The sequence below is a fragment of the Marmota monax genome, unplaced genomic scaffold, assembly GCF_021218885.2.
Source record: "Marmota monax isolate L192 unplaced genomic scaffold, Marmota_monax_Labrador192_F-V1.1 WCK01_AAM20220418_F8-fsc00096, whole genome shotgun sequence".
NCBI classification, from domain to species: Eukaryota; Metazoa; Chordata; class Mammalia; order Rodentia; family Sciuridae; genus Marmota; species Marmota monax.
This window is the reverse complement of record NW_026695236.1, coordinates 3,005,311-3,028,585: the sequence shown is the minus strand read 5'-3', so window position 1 is coordinate 3,028,585 and position 23,275 is coordinate 3,005,311. Positions and strand designations below refer to the sequence as shown.

Here is a 23,275-nt window from a genome sequence, read left to right as displayed (position 1 = left end):
CAATCAAAATCCCAACGGCATTTCTTGTAGAAATAGAGAAAGCAATCATGAAATTCATATGGAAAAATAAAAGACCCAGAATAGCAAAAACAATGCTAAGCAGGAAGTGTGAATCAGGCGGTATAGCGATACCAGACTTCAAACTATACTACAGAGCAATAGTAACAAAAACAGCATGGTACTGGTACCAAAACAGGCAGGTGGACCAATGGTACAGAATAGAGGACACAGAAACCAATCCACAAAACTACAACTATCTTATATTTGATAAAGGGGCTAAAAGCATGCAATGGAGGAAGGATAGCATTTTCAACAAATGGTGCTGGGAAAACTGGAAATCCATATGCAACAAAATGAAACTGAATCCCTTTCTCTCGCCATGCACAAAAGTGAATTCAAAATGGATCAAGGAGCTTGATATCAAATCAGAGACACGCCGTCTGATAGAAGAAAAAGTTGGCTAAGATCTACATTCGGTGGGGTCGGGCTCCAAATTCCTCAATAGGACACCCATAGCACAAAAGTTAATAACTAGAATCAACAAATGGGACTTACTCAAACTAAAAAGTTTTTTCTCAGCAAAAGAAACAATAAGAGAGGTAAATAGGGAGCCTACACCCTGGGAACAAATCTTTACTCCTCAGACTTTAACCCTTTTAAAAAAGTGGTTAAGGATGACAGTTTAGTAGAAATCAGCATTTAACTTCACTAGCAAAGAGAGGTTAATCATTTCTGTTCAGCTCTGGTAGCAAAGACTGAAATATCTTTGAAGAGAACTCTTAGAAGTATGAAGAGTGATGGTTTGCATGAGGCAGTCCTTCTCTAATTCACTTCTTTTTACACCTCTAGCTTTAATCACTCAACACTTCACATGACCAGATAGGTCATATCATTCTAATAACATAAGGGCTTAGGTCAGTATGAACTGTTGCTGTCACCTTTGACTAGAAAAGGCTGCATATATAATCCAGCTGCAGTTCAGAAATGAATTTCTGAGAAGACCTCACTAATCAATTTGTTAAATGGGATTAGAAAGGTGCAGAGCCAGAACTTTATTCTGTAAGTTTTTATTATCAATGGGAAAGTGTTTATATGTTTCAACCATGGAAATAATTAACTAGTCTGAAAGAAGTGATAAGGACTACTTCTTTTGGAACATGACTCTTAGAGAGAAAGGAAATTGCTGACCCATGTTAGTCTACTTACTTCTTTACACCAAGGGTGAATAAATAATCCTACAGTAATACATCAAATAATTAAAATGAGTATGTTCTGAACAGTTCTCTCAACAGAAATGTTTATATTAAGCACTAGAGGGATAAGTAATTTACAGTTAAATCACAAATAACCTACTTTTGAATTCCCACATGATTTTTTTTCTATATTTATTTTTAAGAAACTGCATTTTGATTCTAATACTGTATCATATTTCTTTTCCATATGTTTTCTCTCAAATATAATTAAGTATAAATTTCTGTAACTTGAGCACATTCTCATTATGATTTTTGCTCAAGTACTGGCTTCATGGATGATTTATGACCGTTACACTATGCATTAAGCCATTTAAAGCTTCCAAAGATTTGGCAGTATATAGAGATAATCTCTACATATTTTTCATAATGTGTCAAAAATACTAATACTTTTGTATTCCACATTAAGTATTTTGACTACAATCACATATTTTATACATGTGTCAAATGGTAAACACAACCAAAAAACCAAAATATTGTTATCCTTCCTTCTGTATGTCCTAAAAGAACAAAATTTACATACATTTAGAAAAAGTGGAGATATTTTTTCTTTTTTTTCCTTAGAAAGTTTTAAGCAGATCTACAAATATACACATGTGTACATACATATTTTAATTATGATTAGTTTAGTTTTATTTTTCTTGATTTAATTTCAGATGCAAGCATGGACCAAGGCATAGATGTTGCAAACACTATGAAGATAATTGTATCTCTTATTGCATTAAAGTAAGTATATTAATATATCTACTTTCTTATTGGGTAAAATATGTAAAAATAACTTAGGGAATAATTTCCAAGTAAATGGAAAATTTGACATTAATAATTACTAACATTCTTTGCATTTGACTAGAAAGTAAGAAAAACATACGAGAATAGGTAATGATATTTAATATTTTAATATTTACTTCCTTAATTAAACAATTTTAAAATTAGCTTATCTTGGGCTAGAGGTGTAGCTCAGTGGTAGAGCACTTGCATATGGGAGGCCCCGGATTTGATCCCTAGCACTGCAAAAAAAAAAAAAAAAAAAAAAAAAAATTAACTCATCTAAAACTTATGAGGTAAAAAAGATGATGAGGTAAAAATAACAAGAAAAAAGAAAAATTATTAAAATGTGTACTTGGTAATATATACTTATTAGAAGTATATCCTAGAACAGGTCCTTGAACTGTATAATTTGCTATCTGGATCAGTTTGTATACACTGTGTACTATCTGATACAATGGTATTTTGTTTTGAACTTATAAATCTATTACATTTTTAAAAGGCATCAAGCTAATTGGATCATGTCCTCAGTTGCTCTACGTTAAGAAAGTTAGCTATGTCCACTGGTGTAATTAATTCCCTACTGCCTACTATGCTTGTGCAATAGTTTAAAACTACTCCCTACTTGCCACCTCCATTTTCCCATCACTACCACCTCTTGGAAGAAAGTTACTTACCATTGCAGTTAGCCTGGCACAGGGAACACCACCTACAGCAAGTTCCCTAGTTTTGCATGGTGCTCTTAATAATTCTGATGTTTTTAAAAGTTGATGTTGTTTCTTGCAAGGTCCAATCCCCATTTGCTGATGATGAGAAGAGCTGAATTGCATAACACCCCAAAAGATAGTTTCCTTATGGTTCCTGCAGAAAAACTGTCTGCCTCACATCAGTGCTTATGAATGTGAATGAATGCCCTCTGGCCCATCCTTGACAATGCTGTTGACCTGAGCCCATACTTACCTTCAGAATCCCAAAAGATATGACCAGGAGTAAAAGCAGTAGAATATATTTTCAGTGCACTGTGGTTTTTGATACATTCTTTACAAATTTGATTTCCTTGCCACACTTATAAAGTGAAGAAAAAAAAATGAGATAGCATTACTGGCAGTCTCAGAACCTGCTATCATCTCCTGAAGGTTATTCTTTCCAACTAAGCATGACTGTAGTTCAAGGGGAGAATTCAGGAGAGGAACTGAGAGAAGCATTCTGATTGAATCAGAGAGGTATTTTGAGAAATTTGGAGTTGGGAAAGTTGATATTAAATTTTTTTTGAGAAAATAAGTGACAATTACCAAGCAGTGATTCTTTCAAATGTGTACTAATATTATAATATTTGATAATTTATGTATAAGTTGGAATATTATATCCATGAAGGTAAAACTCTTTGGAGACTTGTGGATGAGGCATTTACACCATGAATACAGTAAAAGTTTTTGAGAGTGAACCTCATTGTTCCACAAAGATAGTAAAACAACATATTAAATCATATCCCTGAGTAAATATTAATATTAATTAATTAATATTCATATTAACTATATTTTACTCAATTCACCATACTCTTCTTACCCTCTTCTTTGTTGGTTCACCTTTTGGTACTTACAAACTCTTTAATGCCTCTGTGCTTGGCTGTCTGAAATGTTTTTCTCATACTACTTCTTCTCTTTGGGGTCTACTTAAGAGTCACATTCTCAGTAGCCTTCCTTTACCACTTAATGTAAAATAGACTGTTATTTTATGCTCATTTGTTTCCTTACATATTTTCTCTTTTTATAGCAAGCATGAGAAACTCCATGAAAGTCAGAAGCTTTTATATCTTTTTTTGCCACTGCATCCTCAGCATCTAGTGTAATGCTTGGCACATAGTAGATGTTCAGCAAATATTTTCTGAATATACAAAAGGGTGGATGAGTGGATTTTCAAAAAAATTATTTTTTTAATTTTAATTTTTTTGGAAATAGCATCAGAAGATTGTCATGTGATTGTGATCCCTGAATCCCTAGGTTAACATTATAAGATTATCAATGACAAAATAAAGGCATGACCATTTTATGCATTAAACAAATACTAGGCACTTTCAATGAAGAAAATGCATGATAATTCACAGTAATTGATCTACTAATTTACTTTCCATGTTTCAAACAGGTATTAGGTAGGCTCAAGTAAATTAACCGATACTTCTTCATACTAATTCAATGTTTTCTAGAAAAGAAAGTTACAATCTGGAAAATACAAATCTGAGTTTTGGAATTAAGGAAGCAAGGCTAGGAATGCAGATATGTTCCCTTGCCAGTTGGGGTGAGAAGCGAAGGGGATGGGAGACCATACTACAATGTATTATCAAGTTTAGTTTAGTATGTCTTTTTGAGAGGAAGGGTACTGGGGATTGAACCCAGGAATGATCTACCACTAAGCTACATCCCCAGCTCTTTTATTTATTTATTTTTTAATTTTGAGACAGGGTCTCCCCAAATTTCTAAGGCCAGCCTACAACTTCCAATCCTCCTGCTTCAGACTGGGATGACAAGTTTGCGCCACTATGCCTGGCTTTAGTTTAGGATATCTCAAAATGACCATCCATTCCCTAGCAATGTTTTAGTCTGATGCACATGAGCACAGGAATAAAATACACAGACACAATTATATATTCCCTAGGATATTCTTTTAATCTGATCATTGAAAAAATTTTGTACCAAAGGTCTAAAGAAATAATAAAAAATTTTTATCAAGAGAATCCTTACTAGTACTAATGATTAAGAACAATTTTCTGTTAAAATTCCCAGAAGCATTTGGTTTTGGGAGACATTTCTTTTTAATTCCAGTGCTTTTGTTTCTTAAACTCATTTGTGGTTTAGAAATTTAAAATACTGATTATGGTCAACAAAATGTCAAGAAATGGATTTTTGGTGCATAGTCAAGTTTGGCCAGTTTATGAGACTTTTAAAATCTTTTTAAATCAAATAAAATATACTCACTCCAAGATTTCACTCTTATTTTTAAGACACTTATTTTAAAATTATTATTTGAGAGTTTAAGGCTTTGTTTTTAAATTTTCTGTGATATTAAATATTTATGAGTTTGACTTTGCTTCTGAGATGGTAAAAATCATATTTTATCAAACTTCAAAAGTTGGTTGTAAATCAGTTTTCTTCCCAATTTTCTATAGGGTTTCATCAGAATGTTTAGCGTGGGATACTTGATCCAGTGCTGCCTGCGAATCCCCTCTGCATTTAGGCATCTGTTTACAAAGCCATCCCGGCTACTTTCTCTCTTCTACAATAAAGAAAACTTCCAGCTTGGAGCTTTTCTTGGTTCTTTTGTTAGTATATACAAGGTAAGATTTTTAAGAAGAGAAAAGAAAAATGTGATAATAAACAACATGGTTATTTTAAGAATGAAATATGGCTTTAATTCAACTATCATTTTATTTAATACTTATTTTCAGCATATTCATAAATATATTGACACCAAATATACAGTATATTTAGAAATATCTTCTTTTAGAATGATATTTAACATGCTTGAATATGGGAACACACTCTCATTTACATATAATATTACAGTTACCAAAGATTTCTTTTTCTTTTTGAATGCATTGACAATGTGAATTTCTTGATATTTCCAGTGTCAAAAATGATTATATAGCTGGTCTGTGGTTTTTAATTACATTTACTACTTTTATTAATTTATACATATTTCAGACCCTTCTAGCTGATATCAATACTTGACTGAATCCATAAAGATTTTCTATTATAACACATAAACAATCTTATTTTCACTCTGTATATACTCACTCTTCTTATTATTGTCACAAATTATAAGAGTTAACATTCTTCTACCTCTTTCTGTATATTCCTATAAATGTACACAAAGGTATATAAACCCACACCTAAACCCATGTACAAAGATAATTCTTGACACAGTACTTTCAGCTTTAAGTAATGAATTGCCTTTTGGTTAATGGGAATTACTAATATATTAATCATATTACTGACCTATTTTATTAGATATCTAAAATTTAAATTCAAAACCTAAATATATTCTAAATTATAAAGTATGTTAAAGATGATTTAAGTACTCATTTATACATATATTATGTATATATTTTTTCTTTGAAAAAATTAATGCTGGGAAAATTGAAATTGAGTTAATTTATTATAAATAAAATGGTTATGTATCATTTTAAGGAAAAGTTTGCTCATAAAAGGTAGGTGGGAAAAAGTATTTTGTAATGGAAAAGAGTAACCAACTATAGATGAACTCTAAATAATCACTTGTTATGAAATCTTAACTAATACTAAAGAATATTCAATATGGTTTGACTAGGAAGCATTACTAATTTCTTTGAGCATGCAAGAGTTAAGGATAAATTACTGGTAATTACATGTTTATATTCACATTCTTTTTAATTTCTCATGTTATAATATTTGTATTTATTCTTAACAAAAACTCATAAATGTTTACACATGTATTATTTACAACATTTTTAGTGCTAGGTTGATTATTCTCTCCCATCTAGTCTATCTTAATGTGCATTGTGTTTTATTTTGCTTTTTGATTTTCATTTCTTATACTATTTATTTGCTTATTTGTAAATACAAACTAAAGTCATTAAACTAAAGAAAATGAAACTGAACCAAAAGATCTCATGGAATATACTCACTTTTTGTATTCTAAAGCCATATGCGAGTTTTAAAAACAAATTTTCCATGCCACTAGGATCTCTATAATATTGTAACTATTATAAAATAATAAACTTTTTAATTTCTGTTCTTTGGTGAACTGACCCTTTATCCATCCATCTGTTGACAGACCAGGACTACTTTCTTACTTAGCTATTATGAATTGTGTTGCTGTAAACATGAGTATTACTATAGTACGCTGACTAATTCTTTTAAAAAAAATCCCAATGAGTGGTGTAGCTGGGTCATATGGTAATTCTATACTTAGTCTTTTGAGCAACCTCCATACTGATTTCTGCAGTGGTTATATTAATTTGTAATCACATCAGCAGTATACAAGAGTTCTTTTTCTCCCACATTCTTTCTAGCATTTATAATTACTTGTATTTTTGATGATAGCCACTCAAATTGGAGTGAGGTGAATTCTTGATGTAGTTTTGATTTGCATTTCCCTGATTGCTAGAATATTGGACATTTTTTCATGTATTTGTTGGGCATTGAATTTCTTATTTTGAGAACTGTTTAGTTCATTTGTCCATTTATTAATTAGTTTATTTGTGTGTGTGTAAATGTGTGTCTGTGTTAAGATTTTTGAGTTCTTTATATATTTCAGTTATTAATCCCTTGTGGGAAGAGTGACCAGCAAAGATTTTTTTCCCATTCTGTAGCTCTTGTCTTTCCCACTCTTTCTTCCTTTGCTAAGCAGAAGTGTTTTAACTTGATGCCATACCATTTATTAATTCAATAAAAATGATATGTAATTTCTTATTAGAGTCTATCTAGAACTATGACTTTATAACAGATTGTTTTTCATAATATTTCCAATCTTTGTAGTCAGTTTAATTTACATAAGACCACAAGTTTGTCTCCAGGGTCATCTAATGAATCATCTAGTGAAACACATTAATGGTTGTTGTTTTCATGCAATCATGCAATTTTATTTTTAGAAATAACTGAAGTCATTATATTTTTTCCCCCTCAATACAGGGTACTAGTTGCTTTCTGCGTTGGATCAGAAACCTGGATGATGAACTACATGCTATTATAGCTGGTAAAGCAATAATTAAAAGAGAATGATTACAATTTTATCAATCAGTGACAAGAATAAATGGGAAATAGCTTCCAAATTCATCTAATTTTTATGTATCTTCTTTTATCTATTGTAATAGAATCCCTCCCAAGACACTCACCCAAATATTTTGTCTGTGAGCTAAACATATCCGCCACTCTGGCCATTTATTGTTCTATATTGCTTGCAATATAATGACTTGGATCTGCCTACGACAGGCTAGAAATTTAAAGAATGTATCAGAAAAGTACATAAAGACTTAAAATCTTATATAAGTGATTAATGGCAGTTTAAGTAGATTTTTTTAAATTTTATTTTTGCCAATGGAAAATGACATATTTTAATAATATTTGAAAGGAACTTTAATCATTTTATAGAAATGAAAAATAGATATTATTTTCTAAACTGAAATATATGTAGTTCTTAAGTGAGATTTTTTTTCAGATATTTATTAGTAATAATCCTACTATTAGTATTTTCACATCCCACCCCTGTAGAAAAGTGTGACCCTAGCACAAAAATAAAATAATTTGAGCTGCTAGGAAAATAGATGAATAAACACTCCCACTTAAGATCAGAGATACCAATAGCCTTTAAAAAGTTATTTTAAAAATGTTGTATTTACCAAAAAAGACTACTGTTTTAAGCAGTAGTTGTCACACATAAATCAGAACTGTTTGTTCCTAATTCTGAAATTTAATTTCTTTAATCTAGAATATGTGATAAGAACTCACTCCATTTTAATGTCATCAAGTGTATTTTTGTCCTTAATTGTGTTGTATCTAGAAGCAATGCTGGAGTGAGTTAATTCTGAACTATTTGAATAAATTAACATTTCTGATGACTTAATAGCAAAGAAATACTTTGTAATCTTAACAGTTTTTTCATATTTGTTTTTTCAGGATTTTTGGCGGGTATATCAATGATGTTTTATAAAAGCACAACAATTTCCATGTATTTAGCTTCCAAACTGGTAGAGGTAAGCAAACAATTTTATGCATGAACAGTTCCAGAGGATATAAAGCTTTTTTAAAAAAAAAAAAAAAACTTCTGACTGCTTTAAGCACAAATATATAACTTCACTACCAAAGCAAATTCTAATTCTTTAAAAGTATTTACAGTCATTTTCTCCATGTGCTATTTTCAAATATACACAAATGTAGAAAGAATACTGTAATAATTAACCTTTGTGTATCCATCATGCAAAATCAACAATTCTCAGTTTTTGGCTAATCTCTTTTCATCTATACTCCTCAACTCTCAGGTACTGAATTAACTTAAAGCAAATCCCAGACATTGTATCATTTTGTCCTATTAAAAACTCAGGATAGATTTCTTAAAAGTGAATCAACATTATCATACAAGTAGAACCACAATACTATAATCCTACATTTCAAAAAACTTAATATTATCATATATCTAATTAGTTTCTTCTTCACTGATTATCTTATAAATATTTTTATGCGATATCTTTAGTTGAATCAAAAATGCAGTCTCTTAATTTATGATAGTTATTTTTTTCCTCCTTCTTTTTCCATTTTTTTTTAATCTCTTGCCATTGATTTGTTGAAAATCTAGATCATTAGTTCATGGAATTTCCCACATTTTGGATTTTACTGATTGAATTCTCACTGATGTTATTTATTATGTTTATCTCAAATATTTCCTATAAATTGTTAAGTAGATCTAAAGGCTTAATCAAATTCAAGTTCAAGTTTTAGAAGTGAGGGTAAGTGGCAGAAGTACTTTACATGTTCTTTGTGGATAAACTTCCCATTCATTGTATCACATTAAAAGTTACAAAAATGTCTGGTTGTCTTTCTATTGATACTAAATTGACTAATGGGTCCAGGTATACACAGAGCCTATGTAAGATTTCCAATAGCCTTTCACCTCATAGTTTTACCAGCCATACATGATCATTACTGGAGTTCATTATTTCATTAAGTGTTGCAAAATTGTGATAACCTGTTGTTACTTCTACTGTATTCATTAGCAAGAATGTTTCTAAAAAAAAAAAAAAATCTTTCCCATTTTAAGTATTTGGCTACTCTGAAATAGTTTGTTCAGGAAATGAAGATAAAATGCTTGCTTACTTTTCTTTATCAGTGTTCAGAATGAGTTAGTACCTTAGCATTCTGCCTAAGTGAGTTGCGTATCTGATTTGTTTTAACCCAGTACATTCATTATGCTCAAGTTGTCCCAGTCTTTGGCCTGGAGAGCCTCCTTAAGTTGACTCCTGTTTGTTTTGACATATGCCATTATTTTTTATCCCTTTCTTGATTTTTAAAATATCTTTTTAACAAGATATTTTAGGCTCATCTGAGACATTTTCTGTCTTAGACATTGAATCAGCTTTTTCCCCCAATGGTTCCTAATTTCTTTTACTGGGAAAAGATATTCAGAGGCTTCAACTAGCGTTTTTGCCCAGGTTGAGCATTGTTTCTTGGTTTTTCCAGTAAACACACCTAGAGAATCTTTTCTTCCTCCTTTCTTTTTAGAGAGAGAGAAAATATGTTTGGAGTTTATTGCTATTTCCATGTAAAAGTTAAGATTATATATTTTATTTTACTTGTTAGACGTTTATAAAGTTTTATCTCACGCTGAAAATCTGTGCTCCTAATGACATTAAAAAAATACATATTTGCTTTTCCCAAGTGTGTTAGTGTGCATGTATGGGTGCATTCATGAGGAGCAAGTGGGGGGGGCACAGATATGCATGGAGTGGGGGAGAGGGAGAGAGAAAGGAAAGAAAGGAGAGAAGAGAGGAGGAGAAGAAGAACAACAGGGGAAGAAGAGGAGAGAAAGTATACATAACGAAATTAGAGAGACAGGCAGAAGCTAGTATTTTAAAACCTGGGATAAAGAATTTGGTTGTTTTCTCAGTTCATGTCTAAGCATGAAATGACATGATTTAATTCACATTTTTAAGATAACCACTCTGGATATTATATGGAGAGTATTTTAAAGGGAGGCAAATGATAGAACCAGGAGTATCATCTTCAAATCCAGACTTGAAACCCCTGTTTGTTTCAATTTCATGCCTAGAGTTTTGGAGTAAAGGCTTGGAGAACAAAGTCTTTAGCAGAAGATGTTGGCTCATTTCAGAATAGAAGGTGTAGGGATAGAAAGAAGTACACAGATATGGTTTGTTTGGTAATAGAGATGATAAGAATTGCTAATGGAACAGAGAAGAAAAGGAAGAAATATTAACTAACTCCTGGATAGCAAATTATATTCTTGGATACAGGAGGAAGCCAGTGTTGAGATCCAGCTTGTAACAGGTGTTTTACAGCTGCTTCCTAAGTGACTAGTTTTTTAAGCCAAGCAACGGTATCACTTTGTATCTTATGTCATCAGGCATATCTTATCTTGGAAAAACAAACTGTCATGTAAAGTGTACTGACAAGGAATTTTTAAAAGAAAATGAAAAATTTATGATTATTTATGCTTTTTGTGAAATTAGTTAAAATGGTGTAATAGGCAATTTTTTTTCTATGATTGAAATAAATTTTATATTAAAAGCTTTCAAAATGATGGCCAGCATTATGACTGCTTATCTTGTTTCTTAAGTACATTGTAACTTTGTACATATCCTATGCTTTTTATATATCCCAACCCCTATTAATACGTTACATATATTTACTGAAGCCAGCCTCAGCAATTCTGTGAAGTGCTAAGCAACCAGTGAGACCCTGTCTCTAAATAAAATACAAAAATTGGGCTGCTTTATTATTTTCATCACTCATTTTACTTTAACTTTTTTTGTATACTAGAAAGCCCTTTCTATGAATTTTCCCTTGTTCTAGACATGTGTATTTGTTGGTAGTGTTCTCTCTCTCTCTCTCTCTCTCTCTCTCTCTCTCTCTCTCAGAGATATACTTTCATGCCATTTTTCTTTTATCTAATTGTTGATCCCATGCATCTTTAAAATGGTACAATTAAAAGTGTTGTATGCTGACTAGTGCTAGTTTGTCAACCATTTATTACCTCTCCATGACAAGCATGTCAAGGTAAGTAAAGTAATACAGTAATACAGAGTAGGCATTGGAAGAGCTCCCTCCCCGCCGCTGCCATTTTTTTTCCCCTCAGTACTGGGGATTGAACTCAAGGGAGAGCTACCACTGAGCTGTATCTATAGCCTTATTTTTAGTTTTTATTTTTGATATCAGATCTTGCTAAGTTGCCCAGGCTAGCCTCCAACTTGTGATCCTCCTGCCTCAGCCTTCTGAGTGTCTAGGCTTACAGGCATGTACCATCATGCTTGGCAACACTGGGGAACTTTTACAGCTATTTGACAGAGTAATGTTGTCTTCGAGTCTCAGAGTGCAAGTATGGTTCAATTCTGTATTTCTAAAATTTATTTTTTTCTATTAAGTCATTTTATTATATCATAAATGCCATCAATCCATAGCAATTATAAATTCACTGCAAATGGTTAGGAGAACATTACTTAAATTTTGTCTTTCTAATAAGTCTTCTTGGTCCTCTATCCCAGAGGAGTGGTTGCTCCCTACTTTGGGGAGCCAAATAATATGTAATATATAACTCTTTTCTAGCTCTCATCATAGTGCATTAATGATATTTTATGCATTATGTTTTGTCCATTTCTAAATCCCTTGTTCCTAGCATTGTGTTCAGCATACAGTTGACACCATTAATGTTTACTGCCTGAACAAAGGAAGGAACAGATCTAATGAAGAAGGGAGGACTTATTTTAAAAAGCATTGAAGAATAAGTGACATAAAAGTAGTAGCAATAAAGTGCTATTGAATTTCACAGAAAATTATTGCTGCTTGAAGCTAGAGTTTAGAGTGAGGAATGAAAGAAAGGGAAGGGCTGACACTTATTGTTGTCACAGAAGATATACCATGATTTGAGCTCTGAAAGAGTTAGGATTCAGATAAATAGAAAACAGCTGTAGGTAGATAGAGGGCATATATCATTCAACTATATTGTTAGTGCTTTTTTAATGTTTTTAATATAACTCTTGCATTATGCTTATTTTGCAGACAATGTATTTCAAAGGCATTGAAGCAGGGAAGGTTCCCTATTTTCCTCATGCAGATACTATTATCTATTCCATCTCTACAGCAATTTGTTTCCAGGCAGTAAGTATAGCTTTTGAAATGAGAAATAGAAATTTCTGTTTATAATTTACATTAAGCCAGAGGGGGAAAAATAAAAGCCTGAGAACATAACATTACGTTTTATACTTTTTGTTTTTTCAGCAAGATAGCTTGTATGTTTCAAATCATTAAACGTTAACTTAGTGGGCCAGACACTATTTTATGAACAGATCAATTTTTAGGTTTAAAAAGTGTGCAATCTGTAGGTAAATCCTTATTCCAGAACCAAGGTTAGAATGCCCCCAATTTAATTATCCTTCCTGAAGAAAAAAAATACCACGGGTAAAATGTGAATTATTGCACTTCCCCAGCATTACTCAGAGAATGGGGAGGGGGAAAGAACTAGTTTAGCAGAAGCATTATTTCATCTTTTTAAGTCTGTTATTATTATTATGGATGTTAATGGTTTAAAGGGCTGTTGCAAAATTTTAGGGAGAGCTTTTATTTGCGCTTTATTATAGGAATGCTGATATATTAATAAACTCATTAAAATCAGTGAAGTGTCAGCTAGATAGCTATCTAATGGGTATTCAGTAAATGCTTCCTGATAATAATAAATTACTCAATCATTATTCCCAAAGCCGCATTTCTATTTGAAGGCATATTAATAAATATTCTTCAAAGATATTGACTTAAATATGTTGTTATTATTTTTATCACTATCATTTAAAAAATACAATGAGCAATAAAGAGATAAAAAGTATTGCTCAAGACTTCAGATGTTTGTATTTACTTAAAAAAAAATCTCAAATTGAATAATCTTAGGCTGTCATGGAAGTTCAGACCTTGCGACCGTCTTACTGGAAGTTCCTTTTAAGGCTCACCAAGGGCAGGTAAGGAAAAAAAAATCTATAAAAAGATTATCAATCTCTGTCTCCTTCAAGGAATATTCTTTCAGTGGCAAAGTTGGTATTTATATATAAATCAAAAATGACCAAATTAATAAGAAATATTGAATGATCATTATTCTGACTATTCTTATAATACTCTAGATATTTTAAAAGTTCTGGATTAATATCCTGTTGCTTTGCTGCCTGATAATTAGTAGCTCCATAAATACTTTAGCCTACCTTTTCCAATCTATAATGATGTCTTCTTTTTGATTAAAAATATTAAACAGATTCATTAAAAGGGTTCATCTCTAATAATTCATTGGTTTCAGTAACCATCTTCTATTGCCTGATATTTTAAGTTTACTTTCCTTTTTTCTCCTTCTTTTCCTCTTCCTCCTTCTAGTCCTTGTTCTTGTTCTTCCCCTAATCTAAATTTGATTGTTTGGGAGAAAGCTGGACCTAATAGGAAGAGCATGAGCTTTGGAATCCTGGAGACCTGAGTGTGACTCCAGCTTTGGTACCTTTAACGATTTTTCTGTGGGAAATTTATTTGCCCTCATGAACCTAATGTTCTTTCTCTTTGTAATGAAGCAATTACACATACTGTCTTAATCTGTTTTATGTAGCTATAACAATACCTGGTGCTGGATTACATATGTAGAAAAAGAGGTTTGTTTGGCTCATGATTTTAGTAGCTGACAGGTACAAATAGCATGGTGCTGGCATTTTTGGTAAGGACCATCAGGCTATATCACAATGTGGTGGAGAAGCAGAAAGGGAACTGGTGACATGACAAGCATGTGATTTGGCCTTACTTTATAACAACTTATTCTTGGGGAAACTAATTCACTCCTACAGAACCCAATCCATTCAGTAAGGCTAGCATTAAACCATTCATGAGAGTGGAGTTCCCATCTCTTAATTATACTTCACTAGGCCATACCTCTTAAAGGTTCTACTACTGCCTCAACATCACCACACTTAGACTAAGTTTCTAGCATACTAACCATTAGGGGGCAAACCATATCCAAAGCATATCCTATGCATTGTATGGTTGTGGGAAAATTAAGATTTCATAGTAGTGCTTAGCACTTACTAGGCACTCACTAAATCATAGCTGCTATTAATTTTACTATCATTAAGATTAATATAAATGCTAACATAGTACATACCATGTCCCAGATATAGTTTCAAGATATACACATATAACACATATATAAACTTATTCCTTAAAATAATTTAATCATATAAGTGCTATCATCTCCCTAGTTTTATATTTGAGAAAACTGAGAATCAGGAATGTTAGATAGAGTGACACAGCTACCAAGCAAAAGAGCTGGGGGATAAGCCAGACATTCTGGCTTCAGAATTCTTCTCAGCCATGACATTATGTATCTTTCATACTATTATTGTTTCATCAAATTTTTTGGGTGTTTAGTTTTTTTGAAAATTAATGGTTTTACCTAGTAATTATTTTGGAAGGGAACTTACTTTACTTTGGAAAAGAAGTAAAAGTCACATTTAATGGCTCTTGAAATATTGATGCTGGCCAGTGATTCAAAATTAACTTCATTTTGCCATCTCCTTCAGACAGGAAAAACTTGTGAAAAGACACTGAGACACAAAAAGTCCATCCTGTGCATTAGTTAAATGTGTCTTTTAAAAGCATTTCTTAAGTTAGGTGATGTATAACACGAAGATATATTTTATTCTTTTATATCTGTTAGAAATTGGAAGGCCTGATGCTGTTTGCTTTTTAGTCGTTTAATATTTTCATTTTTGGATGTATTTTTATAGGACATTATGTTCTCAATTATGAGAGAAATTATATCTAACACTTTTGTCTCATTGGTAAATGTTAGCTCATTCATTGTTTTCTTAATTTCCTCTGATTTCATTCATCAGAAAAATGAACCTAATTTTCTATTTGACATACTTAAGTGGAAAGAAGTCTAGAAGGGTTTGAAATAACGTAATATGAATGGTTTCAGATTGGGGGATTATCTCTTTAAATATTAGACAGTGAATCTTGGTTAGCCCTTTCTGTTTTCCCATTCCATGAAAACTAAGTCAAATAAAGGAAATAATTTTATTTTATAAACTTCCTTAAATACTTCTTCATTGTTTCTTCTTTTTTACAGATTTGCTGTCATGAATCGAAAAGCCCTGGATGTTTTTGGTACTGGTGCATCTAAACACTTTCAGGGTTTCGTCCCCAGATTGGATCCAAGATATACAGTTGTAAAACCGGAGTTGCCGATAGAGTTTTCATGAAGATGGCTATAATTTATTAATGTGACTATATTTCATCATTATATCCTGAAGAGTTAATTATGTTGAATACAAAGAAGGGGGCCCAGCTCGAACTTCAGTGTTATTTCAATGAGAGAGCTTTTTTGTTTTGTTTTGTTTTTCTTACCAATCAGAAATACAGAAGCTTTTTAGGAAGGTGTTGCTTAATAATTAAGCTTCCTCTGTAGCCAGAATCTGATTCTGGATCACTGTAGTGGTTGACATTGTGATATATTATTGATTAAATTATGTCCACAAATGATATTGAATTATCTATATAGAAATGTAATAACAAGAGTACACTTAAAATTACTTAAAAGAGTCTTTAGTTCATTCCAATATAATTCTTGGTTTAAACTAAGAATATTTCTCATTTTAGGATTTACAAAGGATCACGGGTACGTGGATTTGGTCTGTGATTATTTTTAAGTTTTGAATTGGTATTTGTAGTAGTAGAATGTTATAGATTTGAAGGAATTCTCCATATACAATGCTGCTTTAGTATAGAGCAATGTAATTGGAGAAAAGTGGCCATTCTTACTTCAGGGATGCAAAGATGGGTTTTATACCATTGGGGTAAATGTCGTGGTATCCATGCTCTTTTTTCAACTAGTAACACCATCTCTCTCCATGACCAGTAGGAGGGCTGTTTGGCAGCCCAGTAAACCTACATACTAATGGCAGGTTAGGAACAAATGAAAATTTACACATGTGTTTTAATCTTTTACAATAGCATTACACTTGAATATTTAAAAACAAATATTTAAAAACAAATCTTTTAAACCTCCTATAGATATATTGTGTTTGTTGTCATTTATAGAGGCTGAATTGTTTATAACTCAGTTTGTATGCCATTGTTTTAGAAAGGATCAAAATCCTGTGGAACAAAAGAAGTTTTGCGAAGTTTAGCAGTGTTTTACCCTGTCAACTGTTTCACTTAGATAATAGATGTTTTACAACTAAAACAACATAAAATTCCAGCAGTTGTTAAAAAGTTTTTCATCACTAATTTAATTCATGTTCCTCAACTTCATTTTCAGAAACCACTGTCATCCTTTTTACTCTAGAATAAAGAAGTGACAAAATGTAGTCACTTTCTCTTGATGAAAGTAATTCAGGACAACTGATGAACATATGATTGCTATTTACAGTTTTTCAGGGAAAAGTTTTACTTTTCTAAGATAATAAAAGGCTTAAAGTGATTGTGATATCTACAGGGAATGTAAAATCTAGGAGTGATGCTATTTTTGGAATATAATTTTGTTACTAAAATGTTTTTAGGCCATGGTAAATCATGCAGTAGAATTTGTGTTACAAAAGGGATTTTTATCCAGAGGTTAAAAATGCATAATCCCCAATATTAAATTTTATTAAGCCTTGTATTACTTCTGTTTTTATGTCATCCTGTCTTTTGTTGTTATAACAAATTGAAACCCAACAAAAAGGTAGATTCTAGTACTGTGGTAACACGAGAGTCACTTTAGTTGGGTCAAAATTTTTCATTGTGAATAACTTTTTAGAGTAGACTTGCCATTTGGCAATACTGGTAAGGGATCATTTTGGTTTCAGACTTCAAAATTGATTAATGTAGTTTTAAGTTTTTATTGACTGGAATCAAAATGATGATTGGTACTATGTTTACTTTTTAAACATGAAGTATTAAAGCACTGAGAAGCACCAGCATGCACCTCATTTTCCCTGTTCAGAATTTATGTTTGTTATATTTTTCCTATCAGGTTAAACATAGACATTTAAATCCATAAGTTGTTATTTTCATTGCCATTAAAAAGCTATCATATTGAAAAACACATTCTATTGAAATTTTCTATGATTGTTTAGCAGAATTTTGCTGGTTAAGGTGCATTTCTGCAATATATATGTATATGTATACATATATCAACAAATTGCAATCATATTTTTATTTTATATAAAATGTAAAACAAAATAACCATCCTGAAGCAGAATATAGTGGTGAATGTATAGATTGAATGAATGGTTAACTAATTTGCAGTGGGGAATCAAGAATCAAGAAGTCCAGTTTGATTCCACTATGGCAGATTGAAAAGTATACTTGTTCAAGCAAACACAAAGAAACTTTGTGTTCCTGAAGACAATTAAAATGTCTTTCTACCTCTAACTAATCAGGTATTGATTGACAATGTATTGGCATCTTAAATAAAGTCAAATAGACCTCTCCATTCCAAAATATGTTTTTATTTTTAAAATCATTTAAATTCTCAAGAAATCATGTCCAAGTAAATTTCTACCAGACTGATAGTAGTAAACAAATATATGCCTGTTAGTCTTTCCAATATCTTTACGTAGAGTGAAGAACAGTGCATCTGGAGCAGTAGTAAATTGGTCGTTTCATTGCTATTCCCCGTATTAGTAAAATCCTATAACTTGTACCAACTAAGTAAAGATTGAGGTTGCAAGATAGTTGTCTTGAATCTGTTAGATTCGTACAACTTTTTCATCAGATAGTTTTTGTGTCCATTCTGAAACATTTCTGAAAGAATATCTTTGGTTCTGTTATCTTTTTTTTATGAATTCTGTATTGGATTCTGTAACTTTTTTCTTGCTCTATTAACATAGATATCACTCAATTTATATCTACTTTATTATTTTTACTTTTTTTGCTATTGTTTAGTCAGTTATTTAATTTATAATTTTGTTATTCTTTACTCTCAGATTTTATAATTTACTTTTACCAAGAACAAATACGTATTTTGTGATGGAACTCACATTGGGTATTTGTCATATTTTCTGGAATACACACATCCTTGTAGATTATGTCTAGGCTAACATTTGATTTAGATGATAATGCTGACAAAAAATAAAATGTTTATGCTTGGATTTCATCTATCCCTGAGTTTCTAAATCCTTGCCAGTACATAGTTGATAAAATCAATGTCCTTAACTCTCAAGGAATTTGGCTTGTGTTGCAGTCTCTCCTAGTAGTGGTGGCTGAGTAACTTCCTGGCAGGTCTATGAAGAGTCTGTCCACTGGGAGCAGTGACTCAGGTGTTCTTGTATAAGAGAAGCCCTTAGCCAAAGGATTCATTGATTCTGCTTGTAATTTATTTTTATTGTTTAAGTAGCAGGTAGTTTGATGGAGCAATGAAGTTTTTCTTTGGTACTCACAGGTGAAAATATTTATTTCTTAACTGTAACCTTGTTTAGATACCTGTTTGCTGCTGCTTATCTCATCAATGTTAATTTTCTCCTTTTTTTTTTTTTGATACTGGGGATTGTACTTGGAGTGCTTTACTACTTGAGCCACACTCTCAGCCCTTTTTATATTATTTTATTTTTGGTCTCACTAAATTGCTGAGGCTGGCCTTGAACTTATGATCCACCTGCCTCAGCATACCCACCTGCTAGGATTATAGCCATGTGATAAAATGCCTAGCTGATGAAGAAACTTTTTTTTTAGTACTGGGGACTGACTAAGGCCTCACATATGCTATGCAAGTACTCTACTGCTGAGCCACCAGCCCCTCATTTTCTCTCACAGAAAATTTGGGTAACTGAAAATGAATAGCCCAAAAGTTAAAAATCATTTAAAAAGGAACAAGAAATGAATAATTCCTGTGAGGCTGGCTTTGAAGGTGATGAGTAATAAGTTGCCTTCATTGTAGAGGCATACGAGACAGTTCTTAAACTATCTTCAAGTTCCCAATCATGTGGCTTCTTTTCAATAGCCCTTCAGGGTTGGTGCTGTCTCTATATATCTTCTTGTGGAATTAACAAGGAAAGCAGGGTCAGGGACTGCAGAAACCCTGAGATCAGGGTATGGGCTTGGATTGTAGGGCTGTGTAGTATTGTGTTTCTGTTTCAAGTTGTAGCCCTAGATGACTTTGTGATAGCTGTGTGGTTATGAAAGAAGTTACTATACAGAAGTGACACTGACACTGGTTTGTGACTTCTGAAAACAGTGGAGGAGCTTGGCTATAATGTGGCCTGTATGCTAGGATTGAGCCTGTGGTCAAGAATAATATATGCCATTTTACACTGAGATAGTGACTTTTAATTGGAGAAAGGTATTCATAGCTTTAAAAAATTATCTTGTCCCTTTTCCTTCTTCTTTTCCTCCCTTTCCCAATTCTCTCCTTTTTTTTTTTTTCCTTCCCAGCCTTAGATTTTTCCCCTCAGTGCTGGGACTGCTAGGCAAGCATGCTATCACTAAGCTATTTCCCCAGCCAAACCAGACTTGGAGTCTTTATGCCTGACTTTTTGTTACCCCTTTACCTTTTTTCTCTTGCTGGTGTTATTTTGTGCTCCTCAGACTCAAGAGCTCCAGTGCAACCTTTGATGCCAGCTAGTCTAGTGGGGGTAGTTGTGGGGCCTCTGGAAATACCATGACGATGGAATAAACATTTTCGGGGACAGTGATTTTTTTAAATACAGTTCTCCATTTCTTAGGCAGGATGGAATGGAGGATAATTGCACAAATGTGGAAAGAGATGTTTCTCTGTTCATATAAGGCCTTTAACTCCAGAACAGTGTCTTACAGCCCTATAACATCACTTGACTCTGATGTCTTGTGGCTTCATTTAAGGGGCAAGAAATAATTTATTTTTCCTTTTGCTATCTTATATTTTCCCCATCTGTACTTCCTCCAAATCTGTTTGAAGTGAGATAATATATTGGACTTTATCTTTTGTCCTCGCAGATATAAAAATCCCAATAATAACCTTGGTCAGACTCAGTATCCCTTTGTGGCTTGAAAAGTAGATCTCCACAGAGTGGACCAGTGGACCTATATCATCTGAAGTTGCCCCTGCAGAACTCCCTCTCTCTTTCCTTAATTTGGACTGGTTAATTTCTGAGGCTGATTCCTTCAGTGTTGTTTAAACTTCTCTCAGTCATAAATCAGTTCCTTAAGTGAATTTTCTTCTCAGATTATTTTGGTCACCCAAGAGGGCTCTGAGGCCTTGAGAGAGGTCTAAAATGGCTTAATAAAGCAGAAGTACATTATGTGTTTCTGGTTACTATGGGATGAAGAGCCAAAATGGATGGGTGAGAAAACACTCAGCACACATTTAAAGCCTTATCTATGTCTTCCTATTTCTTTACCTCCCAAACCTGTGCTTTTCTAGAGTATCTTTATCATTTATTTCTTTAGCTTGAGTTATTTAGGAGCAAAAAGAGACATTGTTTTCCTATTTATTTCGGGGCAAATTGAAGGTGAGCTCAGAGACAGTCATCAGTCTGACTCTTCATCAGGTAAGGTAAGAGCTTTAAGGAGTGTTGAGTCTGTAAAAAGCAAACTACCTCCTTTTTTCTTCTCACCCCTCAGAGGTAAGCCAGAGGGATCTAGTCCCAGGGGGAACTTTTACATTCACATCCCTGTGGCTTCCACCACAGGCCTCCACTGCCCAACTTGGCCTACTGAAGGGACAGAGAGGAAAGGGAAGTTCATTATTGAAGTACAGGCAATGTCCTCAAGCATTGCGGTGACTATAAACCTCACTGGAGGCCAGTGATCAAAACAGGGATTGACTCATGGGTACTTTGCTCCATCAATGTGTTCAGTGTTTTGTGTCATCAAATGGCCTTGTACTGCTTAAGAAAAGATAGCAGCTATTTTCTTATTAAATTGACAATGTGTTAAAGGTAATGAGAGTTTTACATGAATAGATTTTTAAATTTTCTTCTTTTTTTCTAGTTATTTTTAAAGAATAATTTGTTATACATGACAGGAGAATGCATCACATTTCATATTAAACATACAGAGCACAATTTTTCATATCTCTGGTTGTACACAAAATATATTCACCCCATTTTTGCCTTCATATGTGTACTTAGGGTAATGATATCTATCTCATTCTACCATGTTTCCTACCCCCATGACCCCTCCCTCTCCCTCCCTCCCTTTTGCTCTATCTAGAGTTCATCTAATCCACCTATGCTCCACCCCCAACCCCATTATGAATCCACATCCTTATATCAGAGGAAACATTTGGTATTTACTTTTTTGGGGATTGGCTAACTTTACTTAGCATTATCTTCTCCAGTGCCATCCATTTACCTGCAAATGCCATAATTTTATTCTCTTTTAATGCTGAATAGTATTCTATTTTGTATATATGCCACATTTTCATTATCCATTCATCAACTGAAGGGCATCTAGGTTGGATCCACAGTTTAGATATTGTGAATTGTGCTGCTATAAACATTGATGTGGCTGTGTCCCTGTAGTATGCTGTTTTTAAGTCCTTTGGATATAGACCAAGGAGTGGGATAGCTGGGTCAAATGGTGGTTCCATTCCCGTTTTCCAAGGAATCTCCATAGTACTTTCCATATTGGCTGCACCAATTTGCAGTCCCACCAGCAGTATATGAGTATGCCTTTCCCCCCATCTTTACCAACACTTATTGTTGTTTGTATTCTTAATAGCTGCCGTTCTGACTGGAGTGAGATGAAATCTTAGAGTAGTTTTAATTTGTATTTTCTAATTGCTAGAGACATTAAACGTTTTTTCATATATTTGTTGATTGATTGAATATCATCTTTTGCGAAGTGTCTTGGCCCATTTATTGATTGGGTTATTTGGTTTTTTTGGTGTTAAAATTTTTGAGTTCTTTATGTACCCTTGCAATTAGTGCTCTATCTGATATGCGTGTGGTAAAAATTTGTTCCCAATTAGTAGGTTCTCTATTTACCTCACTGAATGTTTTTATGCTGATAAGAAGTTTTTTAGTTTGAGTCCATTCCATTTATTGATTTTTGATTTTAATTCTTTAAGTCTTATTAAGAAAGTCAGGGCCTAATTTGACATGATGGAGATTTGGGCCTGAAAGCATTTCCTGTAAAAAGTGGAACAAGACAGAGATGCCCTCTTTCACCACTTCTGTTTAACATAGTTCTTGAAATACTGGACAGAGCAATACAGATAGGATATTAAAATAGCACTATTTTAATATAGGATAGCAAAATAGCACTATTTGCCGATGATAGGATTCTATACCTAGAAGACCCAAAAAATTGCACCAGAAAACTTCTAGAACTAATAAATGAATTCAGCAAAGTAGCAGGATATAAAATTAACACCCATAAATCAAAGGCATTTCTTATATTAGTGACAAATCCTCTGAAACAGAAACAAGGAAAACTACCCCATTTACAATAGCATCACCAAAAAATAAAATACTTGGGAACAAACCTGACAAAATAGGTGAAAGACCTCTATAACAAAAACTACAGAACACTAAAGAAAGAAATTAAAGAATCCCTTAGAAGATGGAAAGATCT

General features: G+C 32.8%; 1 protein-coding gene across 10 annotated transcripts in view; it reads left to right on the top strand.

Moving 5' to 3' along the window:
- Tmem135 (transmembrane protein 135) overlaps positions 1–18,878 on the top strand; it is a 271,986-nt gene extending 253,108 nt beyond the window's left edge. For all 10 annotated transcript variants that reach the window (XM_046439331.2, XM_058577358.1, XM_046439336.2 and 7 more), the window contains 7 exons: positions 1,907–1,976; positions 5,179–5,346; positions 7,682–7,745; positions 8,666–8,742; positions 12,776–12,874; positions 13,658–13,725; positions 15,867–18,878. In XM_046439331.2, coding sequence (XP_046295287.1) covers positions 1,907–1,976; positions 5,179–5,346; positions 7,682–7,745; positions 8,666–8,742; positions 12,776–12,874; positions 13,658–13,725; positions 15,867–15,999 — 679 coding nt within the window. In that variant the 3' untranslated portion in view covers positions 16,000–18,878. The remainder of the gene's footprint in view (positions 1–1,906; positions 1,977–5,178; positions 5,347–7,681; positions 7,746–8,665; positions 8,743–12,775; positions 12,875–13,657; positions 13,726–15,866) is intronic.
- The last annotated feature ends 4,397 nt before the right edge of the window (positions 18,879–23,275 follow it).